Here is a 24345-nt window from a genome sequence, read left to right as displayed (position 1 = left end):
GATTGAGAAGAGGCAATGTGGACCACTTGTCTTCTTCTTTTTTTGCATTCTGAGGCATTAAACAAAGAAAACCACGCCGATATTCTTGTTGTCTATATTTTTTTATATTCTTAAAATCTATAATAATGATAAAAGAAAGCTCTATTAAACGATGCTACAACGAGACAGTGTAATAGCTGAAGGGGTTGTTTAAGGACCATCTGCATTTGTTCATCATTATTTCTTAAAGGGGTAGGTCTATCCTATCCTGGTTCATTCCCACATGTTATCCAATCTCCAGTTTACAACACAAACTTCCTATTGTATAAGTTTTTGGTCACCAAGTCCAAGTCGAGATAACCCTTCTCAGACCACCGAAGACATTATACAACGGTTTTCACCACCCGAGTGCTCCTCATGACAATTAAACACATTTCTACGTGTGGAATTGAGTCCAGCGTTGAATTATTTGTTGTCCTGCTGCATTCACACAATGTCGGCAGAATGAGAAAAACAGGAACACTTCCTTTTGTTCTGAATTGGGAGTGTGGAGCATTATTCAACGATGGTTATCCCCACCGATAGCCTTGTAGTCCCACCATCTAAATTGCCTCAAATATTTGGAGCGGTTTCTTAACAAGTGAAATCACCTTTTGAATGCGCTGAATCGATTATATTGTTGAATGAATTTGACTGAGCTGTTTCTGCCAAATGTTGTTCTGTGGTTCTTTTCAACAAGTGGGCAATGCCTACATCAACCCCCCCCCCCCCCCCTCCCATTTGTTTGTACACCAGAGCTAATGAACGTACGTGCAGTGTGTGATTGTTCACCAACTTATTATAGAGGTATTATTAAAACAAAACGGGCTTCAGCAAAACTAATTTGAGTTGATTACATAAGAGTACAGTAGAGAAGCTGCATGTCTTTTTTCTAAAACAAGGTCTCGGAGACCAAAAATACAGCTCTAATACCTGACAGTAACCGAGCCTACTACACAGTATCAAAATACAGTTGGCTTGTCCCACTTCAGGCTTCCAGCAGCCATTCATACTTAGCCGGTCATTTCTGAGTGCAATGATAAATATGCCACAGAGCACATGTCAGAGGGTGTGTGAGGTATATTCTTAGCACCGATGACAGTGCAGGCTGCCAAATCCACAGCCATCTCTCAATGCCGTCCTGGCTGCAAGACAAGGCCACTTGCTCCTGCTAAGGTATTGGTTTCTGCTCTACTCTGCTATACCTCAGATATGCTCTTTCTTACTCCAGACTAAGTGATATTGAACACTTTGCATATTGGCCTCAGCAGACGCATTACAATTCAAAGATTAGGAACCTGAACAAAAAGGATAGATTCTAAAAGCCCACACAGAGATAAAAACCCTCAGCAAAGATAAAAAGAGGACAGTGGGTCAAGAGGTATCGTGTTAGACATGCTGAAAGATCAAGTGATGGTAGTATTTAAATGTTATTCATGGTATCAAATGAGGATATATTTTTGAAAAAAGCAACCCGAGTAGAGCATTCACTCGACTAGGAGTGGGAAGATGTCCGGGGCAGAATCAGCCGGCTGTGTACGTCCTCAACACCCGCTGCTAAAAGATTATGAAATCATCTCGCTTCCCTTTGAGCTCGACAGGCATCATCATCAATTTAAGCAAAAGACATCCTACGTTAAGGGAACATTATGATTGAAGTTTAATATGTAAATGTAGGCATATGTTCCGGCTGTCAATCAAAGGCTTCAGTCTCAGAAAACACTCCTACGACTGATTCATGGAGCACTAAGCTTCACGGGTAGCATGCTGTTTGACACCGTTGTTCATCTCCATCAGTCAACATCGAGCTGCTCTATCATATGTCCACTGCTTGTATGGCTCCACTCAGTTCAGTACGTTTTCCTCTGCAGCAGCTCAGGAGCCGTCAGCAGTTGTCTTCCTCCAGGATGTCTGGATGCTCCGCCCAGAATGGCTCCCCTATGATGTCGCAGTGGTGGGCGTGCACCCTCCTCCGGCTGCGAGTCACGGCCACGTCCGTCTCTTCCCCGTTTGGTAGCTTTGTGCGCTTGGTGGCAGTTTCATCCCGCTGGACACACAGAATGAGGAATATTGGTTGTACAATGAAAGTCAACTTGAAGGGAAGGAGTGTTACGATTAATGTTAAACATTTTCTGTTCAGCACTAGCAGCGATGCCACTGTTGGAGTCTGGATATGTAAAGATCAACTGGTCATTGCTTTTATGGCCAGACAACTCTGTTGTCAGTTACATTTTCCAATTATTCATTAAAATGAAAGGCTTCATGATATATCAAGTGTGATGTTTCCACCATATCTTTGGGGGAAGGTACCACCTTAATGCCATGTGGTCAAATTTAAATGATCTATTTAACGGCAACTTATTTCACTTATTGTCATTTGGGAACTGTGACGTGAAAACAAACGAGTTTCCAGTTCTGTTGTAGAACAGAAATGACGAGGACGGCCCTATTAAAAGGAATCAGACACAGTTTCCATACTACAGGAAGTCCATGCACGAGGCCAAGAAAAAGTCCAGCACATAACCCCCAGTAAAACCACAACTTCTGTTTTTGTACAGATTAATAAGTAATAAATAACGTGTTAAGACTGCTAGGTGTTAAGATCCTTAAGATATTAAGATTCAAATATCTAAAGGGGTTGTTTAAGGACCATCTGCATTTGTTCATCATTATTTCTTAAAGGGGTAGGTCTATCCTATCCTGGTTCATTCCCACATTTGATCCAATCTCCAGTTTATAAGACAAATTTCCTATTGGGAGTGTTGATGCATTATTCAACGATGGTTATCCCAACCGATAGCCTTGTAGTCCCACCATCTAAATTGCCTCAAATATTTGGAGCGGTTTCTTAACAAGTGAAATCACCTTTTGAATGCGCGGAATCGATTATATTGTTGAATGAATTTGACTGAGCTGTTTCTGCCAATGATTGTGGCTTTGCAGCCATGTTGTTCTGTGGTTCTTTTCAACAAGTGGGTGATGACTACATCAACATTCCCCCCCCCCCATTTGTTTGCTCACAATTGCAGTCTCAATAATATGATGTACAAGCAGCTTACTTCTCAGGAGCTACGTGACGAATCAGAACCGAGTACAGGACATATTTTAAAGCTATTTAAGGACTATATTATTGAGGCTGTGTCGACTCTTTCCTCCGTGTTTTTTTTCCAACAGGATTAAGTTTAGGCCCTGCATGTAAACATGCCGTCTTTAAATAACCGCACCACTTGCCTCAACATGTTCTGGTTACTTCGATACCTTCCATATGTCGAGTCACTAAGTGTTGGCACTGGCTCAAGTGAGCTGATCGAAGCAGTCAGTTAATGTCATTAAGAAAAGAGCAACTACACCAGAGCTAATGTACGTAAGTGCAGTGTGTGATTGTTCACTAACTTATTATAGAGGTATTATTAAAACAAAACGGGCTTCAGCTAAACTAATTTGATCAAAATTGCTCGAGAGTTGAGAGTTGAGAGTTGGATCCTGATTACATAAAAGTACAGTAGAGAAGCTGCATGTCTTTTGTCTAAAACAAGGTCACAGAGACCTAGCAGCGATGCCACTGTTGGAGTCTGGATATGTAAAGATCAACTGGTCATTTCTTTTATGGCCAGACAACTCTATTATCAGTTACATTTTCAAATTATTCATTCAAATGAAAGGCTTCATGATATATCAAGTGTGATATTTCCACCATATCTTTGGGGGAAGGTACCACCTTACTACAGGAAGTCCATGCACAAGGCCAAGAAACAGTCCAGCACATAACCCCCAGTAAAACCACAACTTCTGTTTTCACACTTCTGTTTTTGTACAGATTAATAAGCAATAAATAATGTGTTAAGACTGCTAGGTGTTAAGATATATATATATATATATATATATATATATATATATATATATATATATATATATATATATATAAATAAATGGTGATACATCTTGCATTTCTGAGTTTGGTGTGTTACTGTATTTTTGTAATTCTCGTTAATAAGCCACAATGCATAATATGTGGAGGTAAAGGCTCTGCAGCACTGTAGCATCCTGTATTGTGCACGATGATGCTAACCACTTTTTGTAGCATGACATATTTTTTTCTTTCAATATGTATTAAGATCTACTAATAAAGTATTGTAAGCTGCTTGAGTTTTTGTGTATTCCTACAGAGTGAAAATGTTGTCATGTGGCTGCAGTAAGGATTTTAAACCCATCATCGCACGTTGAAAAGCAAAGATATCCAAGTGAATTTCTCTGCAATAATTGTGCAGACTTCCAAACTCTTTGCAGCCGCTCACCTTTTCCCAGATGAGAGTGGTGCCTTTCCTGTGGATGGCAGACTCAGTGTTGTAGTTGATATTAAACTCAGAGAACAGGATCTCGTTTTTGTCTGCAGCCAATGTTCCCTGGAGGGAAATGTCACAAAGTTAGACGTATTATGGATGCAAATATTACAAACATATGCGGAAACAAAAATATTCTCATACGAGGGAAAAGTCATCTCATCATCCAGACCACCATTAAAATCATTAAAATGACCACACCACCCACCGGCTCTGTTGTTTTGTTGTTTGAATAAGGATTTCCATCTGTGACTTATAAGGAAGATTATCATTGACTTCTTTGATTTGGACAGGTTTCTTTCCAAAGAAATGTTTATGAAATGATGAAAGGAACGAGGAAGCGGCATGGAAAACAGTTTGATGGGATGACTCGCCAACATTTCCACAACTCGTCCCTCCCCGCAGAGCCCACCAGTGAATGAAGTGGCTTCAAGAGGACAGCTGTGTTCATCTCCAACAAGAATAAACCAGGAGTAAATATTGTGGTGACCTTCAAATGCATTCCCCTGGCATCCAGAACCACGGCTTCTTGGTAACATAACACATATAAAATATTTATATGATCAAAGTTCACTTACTTTTAATCACAAATACTAAATAATGCATTCAGAGGCCGCAGAGGCATTTCAGGTGGAACATGGGTAAGAAACCGGCAAATTACTATCATTATCACACACACGCACACACAGTGTATATTGAGTTGTTTAATACATAGTTATTAATAAGGGGAGCAGCTGTGTTGAACTATATTTAGCCATTTGCAATTGTTAGTGTGAATCACAAAGTAATGGAAATGTGTCTTTGAAGTGTCTTTCAGTTAAAAAAAAACTCAAAATAAATGTGCATCTCATCTGTAGCAAGACTGAAACATTAATTGTGAGTAGACAGTGTTATGTCTTAATAAATGTATTCATGTTTTATAGACTTTAAATAGGAAGATGTTTTGTCCTTCAGATTTCTTTTTATCGTGGTTTGGAGATGTCATTGTTCTTCTCTTGATCTTATCCGGTTCTTTAAAGATATTCAAAGGGACGAAAAGAGGTATTCTCTTTTGATATTATCATAACACACGGTATATATGTTCAAACACATGCATCTGTACATGTTCACACAAACACATATTAATCAACTTGAGATTGTCTCTCACTTTTAAGCGATCCTCTGCCTGGGTTGTGGTGAGTCCTCCATTTTGAACTAAAGTCCAAAACACTGTGTTGTACATATTATTTATGTGACCTGAAAGACACAAGGACACGTGTGCATTCGTCAGCCTAATGAACAGATTAAACTGGAGGTCTAATGCATGATCTGTACAATAGTTGGAGCACATTGTGCACTTACAATCTGCTTGCCTCCAGCTGAGGTAGTCTCTGAGGTTGCGGTTGCTGGGATACAGGACCACACGCCCATCAAAGCCTGGGGGGTACAAGAGGGGCTGCTCCCCAAAAAACTCCTTCCAGTAAAACACATATGAGGAGGAGAACTGGGAGGCCACATGAGTCATGAGCTTACTGCCAGAAGAGAGAGAGGAAGAAGTTAAGTCAAAGGCGTGCAAAGCTTGTGTGGGAATGACATTGGACGACAGCGTGGCAAAACATTGGTACCTGGCTCTCCTCTTAAACCAAGTAGAGGTCCTCTTGAAAACAAAGCTGAACTCATCACTTTGACCATAAGCAATAACGATATCCTCTAATTCTTCCATGACGGAGCGTGCACTCCGGGTCATCAGGCCCAAAGCCCTGTTGTCATTGGGCTTTATAAACGTGTGCTGCTCTGCGAACCTGAAACAAAATACATGAAGCGACTTAGAACGAGAGAGTGATGCATCATCCTCCTGATTTGCAACAGTACTCATGTCCTCACAGCGTGAAGAGGAAACTCACTTGTGGAAGTTGCGCCCATCCAGTCTCACAACAATGTAGCAGTTTCGGAGACAAGTGTCATCCGTTTCAAAGTTGCGGACGTAATCAAACTTGCTCTTGGCCATGTTGCCGGAAGCGGTAAAGAGACAGGCCAGAGGTTTGACGACACAAGACCTGACGCGTCCACCGAATCTCCAGGCCTTTCCGATCAGCATGAGGGTGCTCCTGAAAAGACAAAGCAATAAGCACACATATAATATACTTTAACAAATTAACAAATATACATACACGTAACAGATTTACAGCAGGATTAACATATATATATATATAGTTTTTAAATGAACCCTTCACATGTAAGGTCATATGAACACTCTTCTTAATTCTGCAATATTCATATATCTGCTGCTGTTATGTGCGCAGCGGTGACATCCGTTAATGTATCCTGGAAGACATGCATGTGATTAGAAGTAATTTATGGTGACTAGGACAATAAAAAATAATGATGATACTATTACATTCACTTCATTAATCATGGCATATTCTATTTCACTGCATTATATAATAACACATTAACTTTAATATTGAAACGGTAGTGTTGGTGCTATCGCCCACGACCCACAACAACTAACGTTACATTTTGAAATCGAAGTCAATTCACAGATCCAACTCATGACTAATAATCTGGCCATCTATAACGTTAGTCATTACTTACACTTGGATGTCATGTGTTGTGCTAGTCTCGTGCACCCACAGTGAGCAGCACGTTAGCTAACGTTGCTCCGAGGAAACCTGTCTGTTTCATGCGTTAATATCTTACTATTTCGTAAGTTACACAAACACCAATATTCAATATAGAAGGGTAATTAAGCAATGTCGTCGACTAATAATTACATTTATCCTGAGACAGTTGTCGGGTCACACACGTTGGTTTGTGTATAGTCCATCAACGACATATGTCGTAGTGAAGCCACAAACCACCGAACAAAGGTTCCGGAGCACAAGCCTTAAATTAACAAACACTTAATCAAAATAAAATAGCGCATTGCTCTCAGTTGCTTGTTCACCCTCTTTAAAAGTCCATGAATGTATTATTGTGTTTCTGCTTTGGAGTTTATGTATATATGCATTTCAAAGCAATCAGATGTACCATACTTATGTAGAAGCAAGCAAATATACAATCTGTGTTTTAGCACCATCGTGTGGTTATGGAGGGAAGGGGGATGCCAAAGATCGTGTATGTATAAGAGGAAACAAGTTGTACGGAGCTGGTGGTTAAGATGAAGGCTCGGCTGTTTTCTGGGGAAATTCGTTGATATTGTGTTATGGACGAATACTTAATTAGCTTATTACTATCAAATCATTACAGGGGAAAAAACACATACAACAACAACAACATAAAAAAACGCTTCCGGGATTGAAAAACTCGTGTCTCTTGAAAAAGGCGCAGAGTGTAAGCTCCGCCTCGGACCACGGCAGAAACTTACCCAGGATTCTCTGCTTTTACGTGTGCTCGTGTTGCTCATCTGCGGTTGTTTCAAACATGGAGGAGAGAGAGAGGAGGAGTGTGAAGTCCGACACTAAAGACACGGCCGCTCCAAGCTGTTCAAGAGCGCCATCAGCCCCGGAGCACCAAGCAGCGGCGGGCAGTCGGTCCGGAGACGATGACGCAGAAAGAGTAGACGTCTGCTCCGATCACTTTGACCCGCTCCTGGCCTTGTACTCGCCGACTGTACCGCTGCCTTTCCCAAATATCAAGGGCTTCAACAATGTGGCGGCGTACGAGAGCTTCATGAAGGGCGGCCGGGGCAGAGCCAAGCCGGAGAATGTGGAGAAGAGACGGCTCAAGGCGATGAAAGGGGTGGCGGACCCTGAACGCATCGAGAGGCTGAAGAAGCTCATCGTGAACAACCCGGTGTCGGAGAAGGCGCAGAGCAGCGGCACGGCGCGGAGGAGGAGGCAGGAGCTCCAGAAAAACGTCCTGACCAGGATGCCCTGTAGGTCCATCGACCACCGCGAATGGCAACATCAGCACTTCACCATACTTGTGTCGTTAAACGTTGCACACAATGCACAGGGCCACTCAAATGATGAATTATGTCACAGTCTATGGTTATGACTCGTTCTTAATAAGGTCATGTCAGACTAATACCTGGTCACCACTTTACAGCTTGCATTGTCCTGCTCTTCAAATAGGACACCCACACATTATTACCGTGAAGCTGAAGGCACAACCGAATACACAGGCGTGTTGTGAATATCGATACGTATGTTAATCTGAGGCCATGATGGGATGCTTTTGAATTTCTCATTTAGTTCAAACAACAGTCCCCGACTCAAAGACTGACAGTGTTTTGAAGCGAATCCTCATAACTCAGAAGCTGGACCCAGAGATTATCTGTTCAAATCCAGTTTAAAAGTTCAACCTGTTGGTCATGTGTCTTCAGTGTGTAAAGGCAGTCCATTGGGGGAGCTGTACAGATGTGTCGAGGAGAGGATAAGGGTCAAAGTTCACATCAGGACCTTCAAGGGGCTGAGGGGAGTGTGCTCCGGCTTTGTCGTGGCCTTCGACAAGTTCTGGAACATGGTGAGCTCTCGCACTTGTGTACTTGTGACCATGCGATGATGTCTTAAAGTTGGCCTTGCCTTACTTGTTTTTTCCTTTTCAGGCAATGGTCGATGTAGATGAGACGTACCGAGAGCCTCTGCTTGGAGAGGCCTTCTACCATGAAAAGGCCCTCACCATCTCCCGGGTAGGCCCTGCTTTTCAATGCCTATCGGACTGACATATCTGTACGATCTTGGTCCCCGTTGATTTGGTGACGCCAGCACAGCAAAACAAGTTCTCGCCTGCACAGCAATAAAAGCTGGCCCACTTTTAATTTGAACCAGCAGTAAGAAGTATTGTTTTCATTAGCAGTGGTGCTGCATGCACTGGTTCTGTAAATACTATTGTTATATAGAGAGGCAATTAAAGAATGTGGGCTATTGCTGAAAAATGACGTCCATAAATATTCAAATGGGGTTTAATTTCCTGTTAATGTGACTGAAATCTCTGTGCAGCTCTTCGAGAAGCTAAAGCTCCAGGAGAACCCGGGAGGTGATGAGCCAGCAAAAAAGCACGAAGCCCAGGAAACAGCCAGCAAGCATCAGCCTGCAAACCCAGGAAGTACCCCGAAAAACCAGTCTGCTCACCCGACTAGCAAGAGAGGGGACAGCGGGGCGGAGTCCAAACTGTCCGACGCTGTTGGAGTCAAATGGGATAAACACAAAGTCTCGGGCCCAGAGGGCCGTCGGAAGAAAGACTCCCAGACGTACGGCAAGGTCCACACACGCCACATCAACCAGCTGTTCATCCGGGGGGAGAACGTTCTCCTGGTGAACCCACAGCCGCTCTGCTTATTGCCTGCAGTCTGACATTTCCCCTGGATTAAAGAAAAGTGGGCTACAGCCAATTAAATTTAAGTTTCATTTTACGCCGATCATCTGAAATTATAGGCGTGAAATACCGTCGATGAACTGCCAGAGATTTGATTTAATTAGATTCGGGGGAATCAAAACAAGGACTAATGTTATATCATATTGATATGGAGGTTTTTTCCTCCGCCCACCAGAGAAATTATCTTTATTTTTGAGGAATAAAAGCTTCTCAGTTCTAATTATAGGCATGTCTTGTCTTTCTTTCTTTTTTTTGTCTGACAGCCACTAAAGGAAATTTATTTTGACACCGTTGTGCAACGGCGTCAATAAGTGCGCTTGTGTTCTGGTTATTGGCCAGCAGGTGGCAGCATAAACACATTAGTGCCGTCTGTGAGGCCATTGTCGTCTCACGGAGCTTGTCCCTTTATGTTGCTTTTCCCCGTTAGCTTGAACAGGAATGACAGCGCAGTCTCAGCGGACTTCATAAATGCATTATGAATAATTGAGTTTGTGAAGCTCGAGATTGCAGATGGCACTCAAAAGCTGTCATTTGTCTTGACGTCTCAGATTGCTTTTACTCTTTAATGGGCACATTACCCATAAAAGCACAATTTACTGCATCTCATGGAAGTTGTAAAGATGTTGCTTTTTTTTTCGGTTTCGAAACGGCAGAGGTTACTTTTGGATGACGAGTGGCACAATGATTGCGTGTTGCTGTTTCTGGGTCTGAATGTCTTATTTTAGTTTTTCATAATTTGGCTGCAGAGTTTAATTGACCCTCTTTTTATATATTTTCATACCATAAATGGGACACATTCTAGCAGTGGTTTATTGTTCATATATATATATGCTGTTACTTTTCATTTATATATTATTAGTGTAGCCCATTTAATAGGCTTCCTCTCCAGAGAGTAAAAATGGGGTCAATTGTTTAATGCAAGCTGTGTTTCAGTCGTGTTTGTCACCAGTGTTCCAACAAACCGTGATACAATATGAGAAGGGCACGGCCCTGGTGCTGAGGAGACGGGCCACAATTAGACGCCACAATATTTCTCCTGAGTGTATTCCATCACCGTAATCAGGCCATCCACCCGGCAGGGCAAACTGTACATTTCACCAGTTGAATGATATTGAAGGACACAAAGTAACAACAGTTCTTTACATTAAATGTGTCAATAAGCCTCATTCCAGTGGACGCGTTTGCCGTTACATCCCATAATGCCCGAGTGGAATCTACTTTCTGCTCTTGAATGTTCACTTTGCGGTGGCAACCGATGAATGTGGTATCCTGCCTTATCGTTTATCGTCTGATTTGCATCTATTGTTAGTCTACATTCGTTCTCCTGGCTTTCTGCCTTATTGATATGTGTTAATGTGCATATTTATCGTTGACCTTTCTTTATTACCTCCAACAACTAAGTTAACAAACTCACATTAACTAAATGTAATTTCAAAGTCGAGCGCCGTGGCTCCACTTTTGCTGCTTGAAGCTCTTTTGAATGAGGCTAATGACACAGCACACCAAATAACACACGCCATTAACAAATCTCAATCAACTGTTTAATGTTGTAGATAAAGAATCAATGTGTAAATCAAATCGAAATGGGAACAATGCAAAATGTCATTTTCTCAAAGGATTTTTTTTTAATTTTCTTTTTTTTTTACATTTGCATATGCTAGTGTTTCAGTAACAATCCCACTTTAGAGAAGATCAAATCAATTTGAAGTACAAAATGAATAAAACAACCTCTACTGATATATATATTTTATAGAAAAAACAGCAAACAGATTTTGGTCATTTTAATGCTTGAGACTCCGACGCAAGGCTACTACGTGTTAGTGTGCTCCGCCCCTCGAGCCCTCGGGAGAGGAGGCAAGCTTCAACAACTCCAACGCTCTCGGGGCTGCAGAACCCACTGCCTTCTCTGGTCAGTGAATTATTTATGTAATCGTTGACGTACTAAAAACGTTAGGCAGCCAAGATTTACTTATCACTCATTACAAGGGTCAGGAGGCAACCACCGGCAGGCACTTGAACCGCTGAAGACCAATGTGTTGTACGTCTAACATCAGGTAGCTGGTGTACCGCTGAATGGGCTCGTTCATTATGAGCTCCCCCACAGCACATGACGTACTGGGAGAGTACAAACGGCTTCCCCACTGGTAAAAGCTCTTCCTCTCATAAATAAGATGCAAAACATGCAGACGGCTACGCAGTTTCTAAGATTGCTGTTTATTTTTGTTTTTATGTGCAACATTAAATCGGGATGGAAGGTGAGAAGGGCAGCCGAGACGAACTGGTGGAACATTTAACAGATGGATGCGCGACGCAATCTAACAGTCCGTGCCCTTGAGGTGCCGATTCAAGTTGAGCCGAATACATTTTCAACTTGGCAGATTGTTTTTTAGCTCTGAACTTATCGCTGACCTGAATGAAGTGGAACCACTTAAGTGTGCGTGGGACGATCAAAACAGTGAGCGAAATTATTCTACGATTGCATCTGATATCTGTACAGACGTATGCGTGGCTTGAGGCATTAGTACAAACACAGATGTTTGTACATAGTACAGAAGCTCCGGTCTGGTCGCCTCAGCGCTGCAGTCACATCGTTTCCTTCTAAGAGGTTAACCGAAGAGCAAAGGCAAATGTCTTTCAGGCACTCTGTGCTGTAATTAAGAACCCACAACCCCTGTATGAGGCCTTCTCTACCTACTGATTATCTCATTTGGATGCAAACTGATTATAATAGTCTTCGTAAGTAAAATATATAGATATATATATATAGCAATAAGAAAGGCCACAATTGATGGTCTGTTGAAGGAGAAACTCTTTAAATTAAATCGATAACCTTCACTCCAAACACTCCTTCATTACTTTAACTGCAGCACTGACAGGCCACATCTGGAGTGTGGACACTTATGTACAAAGACAAGGTGCCAATGTGCTTTGTTATGGGTCTTGATTCATATCAGATTTGGTCTGCATGATACAACTCTTCACACCGCCACTGCCTCCTATATTAGGAACATCATAACTTATTTGCGAGGGCTCCAGATTTCTATTTACAGGTCAAAGGAAGAGCAATGACATAAAAAGAGGTAACTTGATATTCTTAAATGTACATTAGAAAGTTAAAATGGCTGATCAAGTTATTCAAAACGTATCACTCCGTAAAGTTACTGAGAAAATTATGCGGCTAGGGATATTGTTTCGCTCTTCTGGTAATTTCACTTGAGTGAGGTTATAAAGCAAAGCCCCTGACATTCTGGCACTCTTCCTTCTTCTCACCGACTCTTCAGTAACCAACAAGGCACACTGCCATCAGTGTGTGTCTGACTATCACCCAAGACCAGACAGATCATTGGTTCAAACACAACACTAACTCATTCATTTAGATCCATATCACAACACAGCATTTCAAAAAAAATTATTAAGGAGATTGCAGGATATTGTGATGGTTGACATTATTAAAGTACTCTTTGTTTGCAGCTCATAACAATCCTTTACCAATGGACGGGGAGAGTGAGATATATATATAGAGATATATATATATATATATATATATATATATATATATATATAAAAAAAGAGAGACACCACTCCACCAGATAATCTTTTTTCTCCAGTTCACTTTCCAAAGTTGCCAAAGTCAGCAAAGGCATCGTGTTTGGGCTGTTGGACCATTGCAGGGTTCATCCCCATCCCCATACCTCCCTGTGGCATCCCCATGTTCATGCCCATCGCCATCATGCCCTGGTTGGTTGCCATCCCCATCATGCCCTGGTTGGCTGCCATCCCCATCATGCCCTGGTTGGTTGCCATCCCCATCATGCCCTGGTTGGTTGCCATCCCCATCATGCCCTGGTTGGTTGCCATCCCCATGCCAGCACTAGGGTGCATCATAGGATTTACAGGCGATCTGACTGGTGTAGGTCCAAGGCTCATACCGGAAAATCCCTGGGAGAGCAGGTTGGCAGGTGTCTGGATGCCTGCAAATGACAGAACAGAGCAATTAATAAGAGGACCGCATTTTAAAATCTCTTTTGACTGATGAGGTGCATTGAAGGAGAGCCTGGTTACAGTGTCACCATTTATGCCAGATCTACCATTCCTCTCACCGTGTTGGAGGGTGTTGAGGGTGGGCTGGCTCTGCTTGGGTGGGTGCACACCTGGGCCCAGGAAGTCCAGGCTGATGTTAACTGTGGGGTCTGACCAGGTGGAAGGGAGGGCTGCTTTGGCTCCGGCACCTTGAGAGGCCACCTCCTGGTGCACAGACTGCGGTTGAAGAGGACCCCCCATATTCTGTAGGTGCTGGCAGGGACGCACACAAACACAACGTTAGAGGAAGAGCTAATCAAAGCTAAAAGTCAAAGATGTATACAGGGATAAAGACTCCCAACACTGAAATACATGACAAGCTACAGCCAAAATTCAAGGCCTGCCAACTCCCACTTAACCTCAATCAGCGACTGTCGATCTGCGCTCATTAAAACATACCATCTAAAGTAACGAAGGGGAAAGGAGTGGTGGGCGTCTTCTTAGTGAAACAAAGAAGTTTTTTTTTTTTAGGTCAACAACATTTTAACTTGGAAATACAGCTGACATCCACAGGCTTTCCTTGGGTTTTTAATGTTTTTGTAACTCAAAACTGATTCTTCTCATTCTGTGTGTCAGTAACAGGAGGAGTGGGTGGTTAGTGGGCGGTCTCTGGGGGCGATGAGCATCTGGTGAGGCTGCATGTTAACCCTCTACCATCATGCTTGTCCGCCATCTTTCAGTCACTGAAGGTATGTCTTTATTATAAAAACAGCATAGTGACTAATGTGGTTCACATCAGTGAAAACCGCGAGTAAAGGGTTTAAATAGTCTAATATTTGCAGTGGAACGCCACAATAAATGTAGAATTTCTTGAACTGTTTGACGTCAATTTATTTCCTGCTTCATACAATGGCACAACATGGTAAAAAGGTTCTTTGTTGGTCCCACAATATTACTCATAGTTGATGGCCAAGGCCAAATCGACAAGGTCAGAAGATTACAAAACACCAACTCTATTAAAAAAAAAAAATATATATATATAAACCGGGTAAATTTAAACTGTAAACTAGTAAAGCTTTAAAAGGTTCTCTAAAATATATTCAGAGAATCAATATAGAATTGATATAGAATCAAACAGGCCGCACGTGCCTTTTAGTGCATGCAAGCGCTTGTGTGCCTGCTGGTTAGCTCACGGATGTTGCTCTGGTTTCAGTTGATAACGTAGTCCCAACCAGCGCAGACCCGTAGCACACATTTCAGTTCTCTCTCAGGTTACACAGCTAGACCTGTCAGCACTGTTGCCAGTTACTGGACTGTTAGCTGCAAGCCGCTGGCTCACCTGTCGCCACGTTGAACGCCGCTGAGAGGCAAAAGATATGCTCGGAAATTCAAATTTAGCACCTTTAACAATGTTCAAAATAGATGACAGTACAAGTGGTATTTAGAGTTATTTTCTATACTGATGTTAAGAGATTTAAATCATTAATTAAAAAATAATAAAAATTATTAACAGTATGCCATATTTAGTCTAAAATATACACCAACACATAGCTATGATAAAAAATACATAATCCTAAAATGTATCAGTCTAGCTCTGCATTCATTAAAACTAAAATCATAAAGTGCATTGTTATTTTCCTGATGATATTTTGTTTCCACCTGTATAATTTAAGCACCCATCATGAGTCTTGTAATGATATGTATGTAAATAAATTATTTAAAAAGTGTGTGCCTGATGCGCGTGTTTGTACGAGTGCAATCATGCATACCTCTGAACTAGACTGGTGCAGGACTGCGGCGCTCATGCTCTGTGCGCTGCTCATGCTAAAGTTGAGGCTCTGGGAGGAGCTGAGGGACTGTGTTGGCCCCATCAAGTCAAACAGGTCGGCTGAGGCAGGACCAGAGCCTGAAGCTGGGGTGGGGGCAGGACCTGTCATGCCTCCAAAAAGGTAATTTCCACCGGTGTCAGTCTGAGCAGATGCTGGCATCTGACCTCCAGGGAAGGCGTTCCACTCTCCAAAGTCTCCATTACTGCTAGAGGAAGGTGCGGCTGCAACAAGAAAGATAAATAAAGACAGTTGAATGAAAGTCTATATTTGCCATCTAAACAGTGATGTTTGTATTATGAGCCGTGTAAATTATTGCAAGATACTGCAAACAAAAGTCACTAAAGCATTTGGACCCGTCATATCAATTAAGCATGAACAATTGAGTCTTCCACAAAAAGGTCAGTCTTGCTTTATCCAGGGCATTGGCAGTGACCACTGGTGCCACATTTTAAATTTTCAATGAACTGGCCCTGCTTGTTGTCTCTATCCCTCCTCTCAATCTCTTTTAGCTCCCTCCACCCCCACCAACTTCTTCCTCTGTCCCCGTCTCCTTGTCATCCATAACAGGAGTTGATGTGTGTCTGTTCTTGTTATGCAGAGCAGGTAGCAGGCTCCATATGGCCAGGGCTTCTCTCTGAATATTCTAGCAGTATGGCTGCAACAGCACAGCACACGCATGCACACACTAACACAAAAAAAGTCTTGAAACCAACCAGATACTGAGGAGATGCCGACGGAGGCAGCAGGTGAGGCGAAGTCAGCAAATCCACTGATCAGGTCTGCATTGAGGTATCGACAGAAACACATCAATTTCAAACGCTCCAGGTGCTCCAGGTGTCATTCTACCATAGTTAGCATTCCTTTAGTGTCAGAAGTGTAGGAGGGAAGGGAGGGGTCGTGGCAGACGATAGGTTGAGAAGACCAAACATCTGTTCAGTGCTCCCGCCCTCTTCATTCACCAGGGACTGCTCCAAAAACATCTGGCGCACTTAGTTACGATACATCAACTTCCTCCCCTTGCTGTCCCCAAATCTGAAGCTAGCATCAGCAGCTGGGCACATGACTGCAGAGTCTAGTCCTGCAGTCAATGTGGGGTTTCCTGTTTAGTACAATGTTGTAACGCTGAACAAAAAGGTTATTCCTGGATTTACTGGTTGGAATAAACATGTAAATAAAACTACTGGAAGGTGTAGTTTTGCTTTTGGGAAGAGACCAACCGTTTTTCTAAAGGTGCTAAATTATGCTTAAAATGTCATGAATCAGTTGCATTTCTGTAGTTTAAGCATATGAATTGATCCAAATCTTCTCAGCCAACTGCTGGTGATACAGCAACAACAAGCACATTCCACAAAATGTCAGGGTATTACTTGAAGTTAGTGACATTATACCTGTGGCAGCAGGCTGGCTCGGTGTAGAGTCCACCATAAATAGGTCAGCTAGGATAGTGCTGGAGGGCTGGGGGGCGGCTGGCTGGAATAAAGAATATTTACAAAAATATCAGGGTCCATGCACAACTACACACATATCAATAATGTCTTATATGTTCACATGTGCTCTTGCTACCTGTTTGGTGGTGGTGACTGGGCTCTTATCGCCCACATAGTGGGCTGCGGCTCCCAAGTCTACGACCTTAGACGGGACCCCTCTCTTCCGTGTTGCTGTAGTCTCTGTTGCTTGGACTATGTGTACACTCTTGGTGGTTACAGTCTCCTCTTCGTCTTTGAATTCTTTTCCTGACTGGCCATTGTGAGACGAGCGACTACGGTCCTCCTCATTGTCACTATGGAAACAACGGCCCAGGTAAAACAACCAGTTAGTGCGAGGATACAGATTGTCTCCATTTCCATAAAGGAATAAGAAGAACCAAGACACAACCCATGTTCTGGATGTGGCCTTACTGTTATGTACAGTATGCACTTAAGTAAATCTGTTATTTGTACTTTCCTCTTTGTGGCACGATCAGTACCGTTACCATTTAAATTACAGGTATATTCACAATGTATTTGAAGGGTTTGACTTGTTTGATGTGAAAATGAAGACCTATTGAAACCAGCTTGAGAGAGAAACCAAGTGTAATAGTGTTTCTATTTTGAATTTTGGTGGTTTCTCATTTGTTCATATTTGGAACATGGTTTGTGCCCTTCAGCTCCAAATGACATATTTTTTTATATATGTATATATATATATATATATATATATATATATATGATAACTTGTCTGTCTCCAACCTAAATCGATCTGGTGAGTCGTCTCTATCCTGCTTCCTAAATCTGCTTATGGTATCATCAATGGTGCTGCCGATTTTGTCGCTGATCTCCCCCAATTTCTCGCTGAAGGGGAATTGCCCTTTATTCCTCTCCCAGTCGTCGTCCCACTTTCCCCGGCTATCGCTGGTGTCATACCTGTCCCCCGCTGGAGGGAAGGGATTCAAGTAGGTAGAAAAGGAGATAGAAGCAAGAAAAACAGGACATTAATTTAATTAAAACCCAAAAGTTTTTGTTGATCATAAATCCACTTATAAGATTGACCTGAGAACTTACAGTATCTTCGGTATCCCATACTGTCCGAGGACACCCCGATGTATTTGTCTTTGTTCTTTTTGGACTTTTTCCGTTCTTCCCTTAGCCTTTCGTCATCCTGGACAAAATCTACCATCTCCTTCACCTTCTGACGCACATTCACACCTTGGTCCTTCCCATTCTCATCTAGAGACAGATGTGTAGATACAGACACATTGACAGTAATATCATTAATGAATTAGAAAATCTTTGTGTTAACTTAACGGGAAATAAATAAGAATATCACCGTATAGGGAAATGTTCTTGTTTGTAAACTGCACCTCAAATACACACATGGTTGGGAAGAGTGAAAGCAGCTTTAGAGGTGTGTGTGTGTGTGTTAAGGGTTTGTGGACTAAGCCTCTCTCCATTCATTACAGCTCACACTGAAGCTATTGTTAATAAACATTAAACTCTACAATGCTGAGGCGTGGAGTGTCTCTCCAAATCAAAGCAACATTTTTTTAAAAGCCATTTTTGTAGATACTACTCATCCAACATGCACATAAAACAGTGTAAATAAGACAAATAACACAGAACAGTGCCTTACCTACAAAGTGGTAGCTTTCTAATGATCTAAGGTCATACAAGTGTTCTCTGGTACTGGTAACAACCCTCTCCGATCCATTCCTGATTAGATGGGCCAGCAGTAGCAGGGACTGAGAATCAGACACAACAAAGCAAAAAGTGTTAGGTCTTAACTTTGGACCTTTGAACTGGTTCAGTTATGGGAATGCTTTGTTTCATCACAACAGTATATTCATAGAATGTTAACAATGTGACGCATCAGCTGTTTCTCTTCAAGGTCAAATGTTTTTGTTTTGTGAATTGGTATAAATCTATTATTCCTGCCTGTATGTAATGGAGATAATAGGACGTCAAAGTTAACAGATGGCTCCGATTTGGGTGTGGTCCAAAGTTTTAGGTAAAAACAGTATTTGGTGCTTAGGCCTTCAAGCCTTGAGTCCTAATCAAGTATGTCTGTGGAATGTCGCAACAGCACTGTGGCAGACCTTGTAGACTCTCCGCCAGTTCTTCTTGTTATCCCTCAGCATGCGGGCCCACAGCATGTTCATCACCTCTGGGAACTGCTCATACATGAAGGTGGCTCTGATTACATAGACATTGACAGAAGAAAGAGGCAGACATTGTACTTTCAGTTAAAATGTTTTAATTTCCAATGCATGGCAAACAAATGACAGTTTACAGCGTTTGAAGAAACACTCCCTTGTACTACGGAGCCAAAGGAACTGACGCATTTCAGAAGCTACAGGTTTCTTCAGGACATTTGTGTATCGCTTAAAGGATTGGGAAATTTAGACTAAAAGAACTAAGTGTCGAACCATAATTTACAGTGTTGTTTGCAATTCACCGATACTGTAATGTCTAAATTCATGTAAGAAAAGAGACCTTCAGTGTTTTATCTGGTCAATGTTCTGCTTAAGTATGTATCCACAATTACAAAGTAACGTTTTAGTTTCACACATCCCTAGTCAGCTACATAATTAGCACTTAATGTTAATAACAGAACACCCTAAAAATTCCTATCTCTGCCTGAGTACTGATAGCAGCAGCTTGAATGAATGCTGTAATTGTTGTAGCAGTTGTGAGCCTTGTTCAGTAACGACAGTGGTACAGTAGTTTCTGGCCGGCAGAAGAATACTACCGGCCAAAAAAGGAGTATATTAACGCCAAAATGACCATTTGTATATCAATTGCTCACCTTGTGATATCTTGAATTCGTGAAGAAAAACTTTATTTTTCTTGCACGCCTCTACGGTAAAAGAAGAATGCAAACACAGAGAAAGGTCTTGATTGAATTAGACTTAAGTAAATACAATCCAAGCCTCGTTTATACAGTTGTATGCTCACTACTGTCCAAGCATGCATTTACACTTACTTTCGAAAACACTCCTGGATAAACAATTTCATGCTTGCATACTACTAGTCTGACCTTTCAGCAAAAATGCATGTCTTTGGGAAGACAGACACACACTTGTATAAATGAGACTTGAATTATATTGCAGGAGTTCTGCGAGAGTTGATGTTTTTTTACTTGAAGGTTTTGCTGTTGTTAAATGTGCGCCCCCCCCCCCCAACACATTTACTTCAAAAATTGTCTCAGTTTGGGATTCTTCGTTCACTGTTGAGGCATTCAAGAGATACTAAGTTTTCTTCACAAATTCAAGCCAACATGGATTGTGTAGTTGAGTATTCTTTGAACAACATCTTTCTGCAATTTGATTTTATGAACAAATAACCTTGGTGCTTTTCAGCAGGACATATTGTACAACACGACGAGTCCTTACCTGGAGATTTCACTCATCAGTTGTCCTGATGGTCCCCATGAGTCGTCATTGGTGGCCTCTCTGACTTTAGACTCCACCTCTGAGTAGTTCATCACTACGTTGGTTCTGTGCAGTATGGTAAGAGAGAAACATTACTTCCTTAAATCATGCCTATGCAAGTATTCTGAATGACATTTATTACAGTTTAAAATATGTGGCCTCCTATATAACCACAACATGGATGATAGTAGGTGAAAGGTTCTCCTATTGGAGCCACGCCCATACACTTGTCCTTTTAGAGGCTAAAAGCACAATAGGGAGTGATTGTGTGTGCACTCTGAATCTAACTACTTGTCAAAAACAAAAATAGAGGGCTAAACAAGCAAATGCTAATCGGTGTTCAAAATAAAACACATAAATGAGACCTCAAATGGAAACGAGTAAAACAGGGCTCTGCTCACTGTGGGTGAGCTCTTGCTGGTTGACATTCAAGGAAAGTAACTAAGAAATAAAAGTGCGGAAACAGACAGTATGAAATGGTGTCTCACTTATGATCTCAGGTAAATAGAGAACTTGTTTTCTAAATTACATACTCAGTTGGCGGTTTGGCAGCCTATTAACATATTCAGAATCATGATTTGTATTTTATAGTCTCAAATTGTGTTGTATCATGCTGGACAATAGTATGTACTGTAGGATTGTATTGATAATATTAAGCCCTATAATTAATTAATATATATAATATTAAGCCATTAATTTAACCCTTCCGAGGGACTGTAGACAAAGACTTGCTCTCTAGCCAACTTTGGCACATTTACATCACATGTCATTTAGCTGACGCTTTTATCCAAAGCGACTCGCATTTAGATTGAGGTGGAAGCTGAAATGTTGACAAATGTGTATTGCAATGAAAAGATTAAATAAATGTGTTCTTTGATATATTTTAAGCAATGACTGGATAAAATGTCTGTCAAACTAAAATGCGTGCTGCATGGGGAGCAGTGCATCAACAGCCAATACATTGGCCTAAAAGTATGTATAGCCAAGACATTCTCCATGGCTAGTGGCCTTGGAGCATCACATTTTTATTCTATTATCTTTAAATTAGAATAGTTTTTCAGCACTGCAGACATAATCTATACAAACAAAAAACAGGAACTTTATTCCAATTATTTGAGTAAGCCCTGTCATAAGCATTGCGAGGCAAACCATTTGAATACTGCGCCTCACATTCCTCCTTCCTCACAACTGCCACATCAGCAATACAATGCACAGGGCCTGAGAGAGCAGCATTTAATTGATGTGGAGAAAAACACTCTGTGGTTATAGAAAAAGGTTGCATTACTCTGCAAGCCTCATGGTATGTTACCACTCAAACATGCACTAGTTTGTAAAATTTCGTCTATGACAAAATGATTTGCAAATGACCATGCCAGGTGTTTTTAAGATGACGATGAGGACCTCGGGTGACAGTAACTTCATGTAGTCAGACATAAAGTAATATCCTGTATCAAACTTAATTCTGATGGCATTGTTCTTCACATTACACTCACTTCAGCCTGGGACAAGACTTCATTTTTAGTTTCAATCATGCATTTATTCAGGTTTTATTTAGTTTGAGGAGTCTTTCTGATTACATTGTGTACTATGTTACTAACAGCACATATCCTGGGTCTTTCTAGCCATGTTACCGACACTGCACAAAGCTACATGTTTGCATGAATGACAACACAAGAGGATATGATAAAGTAATGCAACATCTTATCTCTTCGTAGTTGTGGGCCCTGTCCTAGATATCAGCCAAATAAAAACGGAAGTTGTGATACTCTGACACTCAAAAAGATTTCCGTTAGACCGCTCTAGTGCTGTAGGTCAAAAAAAAAAAAAATCCCTTTGCTGTTACTCATTAATCCAATTGTACCGTATTCTTCATCTAATACATGTTGCTTCCATTACAAGACCTACTTGCAACAGGATACAACTTTTGCTTGCATGTCCTGCCTTAGCAAAGACTTCACCTTAACCATACAACAGGAAATGTTGAATTATGCACCACTGTTATTGTGAATGACTCCCAGCTTGGTGACACTATATGAAAATTATTTAGAATTTGAGTCAATACTAAAAAGAGACAATTGTTGTTGAATGTTACAAAACACAAGCACTTTCAACACCATTGATTTTTAAGAAACTAGAGGAAATTGAACATGGAAACGCCCATCCCTCAAATCTTTAAAACATGCACCTTTCCCTTTCTCCCTGTGTTAGTCTGGCCACCTCTCGGTCTCTCTCCCAGTAACACATGTTCCAGGAGGTCACATTCCAGGGAGACAAGTGCATTGAGCAGGAATGCCTTCTTGGATGGACTTAAGAACACCCTATTGTCTCCCTGGGTCTGCAAAATGAGACATTACGACTTTGAAGGGAGTAAAGATTGTGCAATAACCTGTACAGGAGAACATGCTCACGTTTAGTCAACAACTAAAAGTAAAGTCCAAAGCAGAACAAAAGACATGTTACCCCCACCGTGTTGCCCAAGTTCAGGCTTGACTGGTATACTTTCAGGTACTACATTACTGCTATTAGCCATGCAGGCTTAGACTGTCAAGGCCATCAAACTATGACTCATGAGGACACAAGCACCAGGGATTCAATGAGCATATGTTACACGCTTTTTGCCATGTCTTTACATTTAGCCAGCCAAACTCCATATTAATTCCAATCAAAATCTGGTGGAAAGTACATAAATTACTGTGTGGAGCTCATATCATAAAATCCTTGAACTTAAGTTAGCAGCTGGACATCCACCAACAAGTTGCAAAACACTGCAGGATCACTGGCCACTGATTGATAAGTGCTCTGTTGTGGCGCAACATAAATAATAAAGCTAATATACAGTAGCTGAACCGCAGGTAAGTTAGTGACATAAACACCTTTTTAAAAAGAGCGATATAACGTTAAGTTAGCTACAAGTGCCATAACAATCGTACATGAAAGTGAAGCTCAATGAAGCTTTAAAACATACTTCCAGACAGAAAGGTGGTACTATTGAGTGCACTAACGTATTGACGTTAAATAGATGATTGAGCCCACGAGCTGCCAAACTAGCCGAGCTGGATATCCTGGTCGGTTAGCTACCAGCAGGCTAGCTGTTAGATCATTAGCTAGCTTGTCGGCTAAGTGAGTTAGCTTCAACTGTCGGACACAATGCACAAACAAAAAGCTAAAGTGGTCTTATAGATGTTATCCCACACGAACCGAAGGATCGGGCAAACCGACCGTGACAAAGAAAGGATACTCATATTTAAAGACGAATAGTGTTTGTCAAAGTCAGCCAACTCACTATGTGCTAGTAGCATACATGCTAGCTAACTTGTTCGAGTGACGTCAAAGTTTTGGGTACGTGTCTCTTGCAAACAGGTAAACTACAACACGGACGCCATGTAGTCGGGAGATACTTACGCTTTGTCCACCAACTCCCTAACCTTCCACATGTTCAGCATCTTGGCTCCGTGAAAATGGGCTTTCTGCCTCGACAAAACCCTTTACTCCACACGAACACCGCAACCAAACCCTGAACTCTGTAAAGTAAACTCTTCTTCACCTCTCTTTCAAGACAGGAGGCGCAAACGCACCAACAGGCAGGAAAGGTTACTACGGGAAATGCCGATGTAACGTCATCAAACTTGCGTAAAGCAGCATTGGAGTTGTAGTTCCTAATTAGCGACCGGGCCCCAGTCTCCACCACTGGTACTGGAAGTACATTAACCCTTTTAAATGGAGTAAAACACGCACACAGCTGTCAGTCGTTGATGATTAAAAAATCAAGCCCCAGTACAAAAATCCTATTATAATGTATAATGCCATTGGTTAGGAAAAGTAGTTCATCAGCATTACCTGAGACAATCAAAATGTGGTTTTACAAAGGTAGCTATTGTGGTTTCTATTCATGTTGGTGATGTATGAAGTCACCATATATCTAGTTGAGTATGAC

At 41.5% G+C, this 24345-nt stretch overlaps 3 protein-coding genes across 10 annotated transcripts; 1 reads left to right on the top strand and 2 right to left on the bottom strand.

Moving 5' to 3' along the window:
• Window positions 1–1429: 1429 nt before the first annotated feature.
• On the bottom strand, window positions 1430–7810 carry thg1l (tRNA-histidine guanylyltransferase 1-like). 5 transcript variants are annotated; one of them, XM_034544027.1, is made up of 8 exons: window positions 7112–7316; window positions 6933–7013; window positions 6242–6445; window positions 5963–6139; window positions 5700–5869; window positions 5506–5594; window positions 4314–4421; window positions 1430–2065 (listed from the first exon to the last, which is right to left on the bottom strand). In XM_034544027.1, exons 3-8 carry the CDS (start codon window positions 6433–6435, stop codon window positions 1904–1906), a joined length of 900 nt encoding a protein of 299 aa, XP_034399918.1. In that variant the 5' UTR covers window positions 6436–6445; window positions 6933–7013; window positions 7112–7316; the 3' UTR covers window positions 1430–1903. The 5 variants fall into 5 exon arrangements, with proteins under 5 accessions (XP_034399918.1, XP_034399919.1, XP_034399917.1 ...); XM_034544028.1 differs by lacking the exons at window positions 6933–7013; window positions 7112–7316 and adding an exon at window positions 7705–7810; XM_034544026.1 differs by having other exon boundaries at window positions 6933–7316.
• Window positions 7742–9879, top strand: lsm11 (LSM11, U7 small nuclear RNA associated). The gene is made up of 4 exons (XM_034544024.1): window positions 7742–8214; window positions 8665–8804; window positions 8887–8970; window positions 9281–9879. Exons 1-4 carry the CDS (start codon window positions 7761–7763, stop codon window positions 9632–9634), a joined length of 1032 nt encoding a protein of 343 aa, XP_034399915.1. The 5' UTR covers window positions 7742–7760; the 3' UTR covers window positions 9635–9879.
• Window positions 9880–11183: 1304 nt separating this feature from the next.
• On the bottom strand, window positions 11184–24013 carry clint1a (clathrin interactor 1a). 4 transcript variants are annotated; one of them, XR_004610027.1, is made up of 13 exons: window positions 23814–24013; window positions 20373–20477; window positions 19077–19173; window positions 18614–18722; window positions 18046–18210; window positions 17734–17917; window positions 17069–17285; window positions 16894–16975; window positions 16219–16284; window positions 15446–15726; window positions 13757–13949; window positions 13204–13627; window positions 11184–13173 (listed from the first exon to the last, which is right to left on the bottom strand). XR_004610027.1 is itself a non-coding variant. In XM_034543069.1 (12 exons), the coding sequence occupies exons 1-12, from the start codon at window positions 23852–23854 to the stop codon at window positions 13266–13268; spliced, it is 1902 nt and encodes a 633-aa protein (XP_034398960.1). In that variant the 5' UTR covers window positions 23855–24013; the 3' UTR covers window positions 11184–13265. The 4 variants fall into 4 exon arrangements, 3 of the variants coding, with proteins under 3 accessions (XP_034398960.1, XP_034398962.1, XP_034398961.1); XM_034543069.1 differs by having other exon boundaries at window positions 11184–13627; XM_034543071.1 differs by having other exon boundaries at window positions 11184–13627; window positions 17908–17917.
• Between the last annotated feature and the right edge of the window lie 332 nt (window positions 24014–24345).

The sequence above is a fragment of the Cyclopterus lumpus genome, chromosome 10, assembly GCF_009769545.1.
Source record: "Cyclopterus lumpus isolate fCycLum1 chromosome 10, fCycLum1.pri, whole genome shotgun sequence".
Lineage (NCBI taxonomy): Eukaryota > Metazoa > Chordata > Actinopteri > Perciformes > Cyclopteridae > Cyclopterus > Cyclopterus lumpus.
This window is presented reverse-complemented; position numbering and strand designations above follow the sequence as displayed.